At 37.4% G+C, this 3,317-nt stretch overlaps 1 protein-coding gene across 1 annotated transcript in view; it reads right to left on the bottom strand.

The window, feature by feature from the left end:
* Positions 1-1,198: 1,198 nt before the first annotated feature.
* Positions 1,199-3,317, bottom strand: part of LOC110025793 (leucine-rich repeat receptor-like serine/threonine-protein kinase At1g17230) — a 4,648-nt gene continuing 2,529 nt past the window's right edge. The window contains exons 2-5 of the mRNA XM_020726450.1: positions 2,536-3,316; positions 2,049-2,429; positions 1,644-1,710; positions 1,199-1,555 (exon numbers count right to left, since the gene is read on the bottom strand). Of these exons, the coding sequence (XP_020582109.1) occupies positions 1,655-1,710; positions 2,049-2,429; positions 2,536-3,316 (1,218 nt within the window). The 3' untranslated portion in view covers positions 1,199-1,555; positions 1,644-1,654. The remainder of the gene's footprint in view (positions 1,556-1,643; positions 1,711-2,048; positions 2,430-2,535; position 3,317) is intronic.

Below are 3,317 nucleotides of genomic sequence, written 5' to 3'. Positions count from 1 at the left end.
CCCTATAAATATGACTGATATGTAATGCTTTGGATTAGTTGTTGAATGAAATATGTGAGTGAGAATTTCCTCTCTTATTGCTTGATGCTTGGTGGCTTCAAGAGTTACTTTTTCTATGGTGAGATTAGATATTTATCTTTGCTTTTCTTTTAAGTTATTCATTATCCTCCGTTATTCATTATCCTCCAAAACACATCCTCCAAAACACTTGCTCTTAAACTCTTCACCACTCTTCATCCACATCCTAAGCTTCTTACAATATCAACAAACCAACAACCAAAGCCACATAATCATTCCAAACCCCTCTTCATAGCTCTTGGCCAAGCAATAGCATATTAAGACCTAGTCTTGTTCCCTAACCCTAAACACCATTGTAAACTCATTCAAACCACCCATCTACTTCAAATCATAAGTACAAATCCTAAGCCAACCACCAAAAATCATTCTAAACATTTACTCATTATTAAGTCACTTTTCTAAAGAGATATTTCAAATCCACCCAAACTAGTCTAATCCAAACTAATCTTGATATTTTAGCTACCATTCCCTCCTAAATCTTTTAACATTCCACCAAAATTTCCACAACATATCTTTAGACCTAAAACCAAACTTTAATAGTATTTAGTAGTTTATCTCATCAAAAGGCCACCCCACCTCCATCACTCACATTCAAGCTAGACTATGATTCACGATGTCTTAAAGTACTATGGCATTAACATGTCAAGGTCTACCAAGGTAAGAGCTCCAAAAAAATTTTAGGATAGATGTTTAGTCCACCAAGAATGCTATACGTGATGTCTACGCCGTGGCATAAAGAGCACGACTAAGTTTAAAAAGACAAAGGGAAGGGCGAGGGGCGGGTAATCAGAAATGGAAAGTGGGAAGGACAAAGACAAGGCGTTCCATGCAAGAGATATTTTCTTCAATATAGAGTTAGGAAAGAGCTTGGAAACGTGCAAAACTTGAGAAAGAGGCCTTACATAACTTTGATGATTTAGATGATGGAAGAGGGCATTAATATTATGGGGAGGAGGTGATATCATGGAGAAGAGCATGATGGACTACAAAGCCAAGGGGGAAAAAATATTGTGACCAAGGAAGAAGAAGATGGAGCATGCACAATGGAAGATGGATGAGCCACTGCATTAAAGAAAAGGGACATCACAAAACCCAAGCAAAGGTACAATAAACAAAATCCTAAATACGAGCCAACAAGTTTGTTTGAGTGCCAATGCTCAAGTTTGTTTGAGGAATATCTAATCAAGCAAAGCATGGATTTCTTCGTACAGAAACTTATGCGTTTGCCGAAAATCATTACATTTTCACAGATTTTTTCCCTAACAATCCTCAAATCTCAACAAGATGTCCATACTAAGTAATGATATTACATAACGGCTCCACGGCTAAGAAAGGCACTCGTAATAAAGAACTAAAATCAAACTTTTATTTCTTACAGAAAAATATACTTGACGAGGCCTCCCACATGAAGTGGCAAAAATTAAGCTTGAGCTGTCTTGTTAGCTATGGCACATACAGCTATAGAATTCCATTTCGACTGCAAATAATTAGCCAAGCCAAAACATGGTCATATAATAGGTCGATAATGGAACCAGAAGAGCAAATTAAGCATAATTGATTCATACCTGATTGGACATTATATGCTTCTACCAACGCTGTTAGGGGCATATACACAACTGGTAAGGGATGCACCTAAAAATATGAGTAAAATTAATGCTGAAAGATTAAAATGAAGAAAAAAAGGCATTTTCATATTGTTACTTTTCTAAATATACATATTTTTTGCCCAATTCTTCTGTATTTACATATCTCACACCTAAACTTCACTTTTTACATTTATACTACCCAAATCATTCATATTACATTAAAAATAACACCATGCTAACTTTTAAAAACTGAATTGAACCTTTTCATGCATAGGTAAGGTTGCATGTATGTAAAAATTGAAGTTTCAGTGTTAGATATGCAAAAACCTAAGAATTAACTGGTACATATATATGTAAATCCTACTAGAATTATTTGTTTCTTACCTTCAGAAGAGGCATTTTCATCGAACGAAGTTTCACATGTTGGAGTTGAGGGAAAGCAACTTGAAACTCTAGCATCAGTCATCATTGCTATAACTTCTTTCATGAATGGCCTGTCAAATGGGGAATCACTGGTGCAGAATAGAGCAATTTTCAATATCAGTGACATTTCTTCAATGGTGCTCCTCGAGCTCAAATCTAACCGGTCATCAAAGATGCAGGATGTTGGCACCATATTTTGCAGCGACCTTCTCACCCAATTAACTAGATCCCCACCAAGCTCTAGAGGCTGAACTGGAGTTCTCCCAGTGATCAGTTCCAACAAAACAACACCAAAACTATATATGTCACATTTTTCTGTAACCTTCATCGTAAATGCATACTCTAAAAGACCATAAAAGAAACAATGAAGTTAGAGATCCAATAACAATGACCTGTGTGGTACAATGCAATCCAAATGTCAACTATGACCATTAATTCATAAGCTTACCATATAATGCCGCAGCTATATTCTTACCTGGTGCTATGTAGCCATATGAACCTGCAACTGCTGACATAGTTTTTGAGTTTGAGAAGTCAACTACTTTAGCAAGCCCAAAGTCCCCTACACGAGCTTCGAACATTTCATCCAGTAGAATGTTGTTTGATTTTATGTCTCGATGTATTATTTGGGGCTTACAGTCAGAATGAAGATAGCGCAAACCTTCAGCAGCACCAAAAGCAATGTTGTAGCGAGTATTCCAATCTAGCAGGCATGCCTCCCGGTTCCCATGGAGCAGCTCGCCGAGACTTCCATTTGCCATGTACTCGTACAAGATGAGGTTAGAGTCTTGATGATAACAGAAACCATAGAGCTTTACAATATTTCTATGTCTAATGTTTCCAAGAGTAGATATCTCTGCACGAAAGCTGCTGTCAATGGTAGAACCTTCCCCATAAGGCTTCAGTTTCTTCACTGCAATTAGACTCCCATCAGGCATGACAGCCCTGTGTACTGTACCACAGCCACCGCTTCCTATTACAGAAGTCTCTGAAAAACAATCAGTAGCTTTAAGAAGCTGCTGATATGTGATACCTGCCTTTGGAAGACAATAGATGCTAGTGAGATTCTTATTTTTACGATCTTCGCATGAAATAAGAACAGGCACATGCCTCTTAAGAGCCCAGCAGAAGCCAAATGTCAAAACCAAAGACACAAATCCTACAGCAAAAGCTACAATGCTAATTACTTTTTCCTTATTTGTGTATTTTGTCATGGCATCTGGTTCAGCA

The sequence above is a fragment of the Phalaenopsis equestris genome, unplaced genomic scaffold (genome assembly GCF_001263595.1).
Source record: "Phalaenopsis equestris unplaced genomic scaffold, ASM126359v1 Scaffold000332, whole genome shotgun sequence".
In the NCBI taxonomy this organism is placed as follows: domain Eukaryota; kingdom Viridiplantae; phylum Streptophyta; class Magnoliopsida; order Asparagales; family Orchidaceae; genus Phalaenopsis; species Phalaenopsis equestris.
This window is presented reverse-complemented; position numbering and strand designations above follow the sequence as displayed.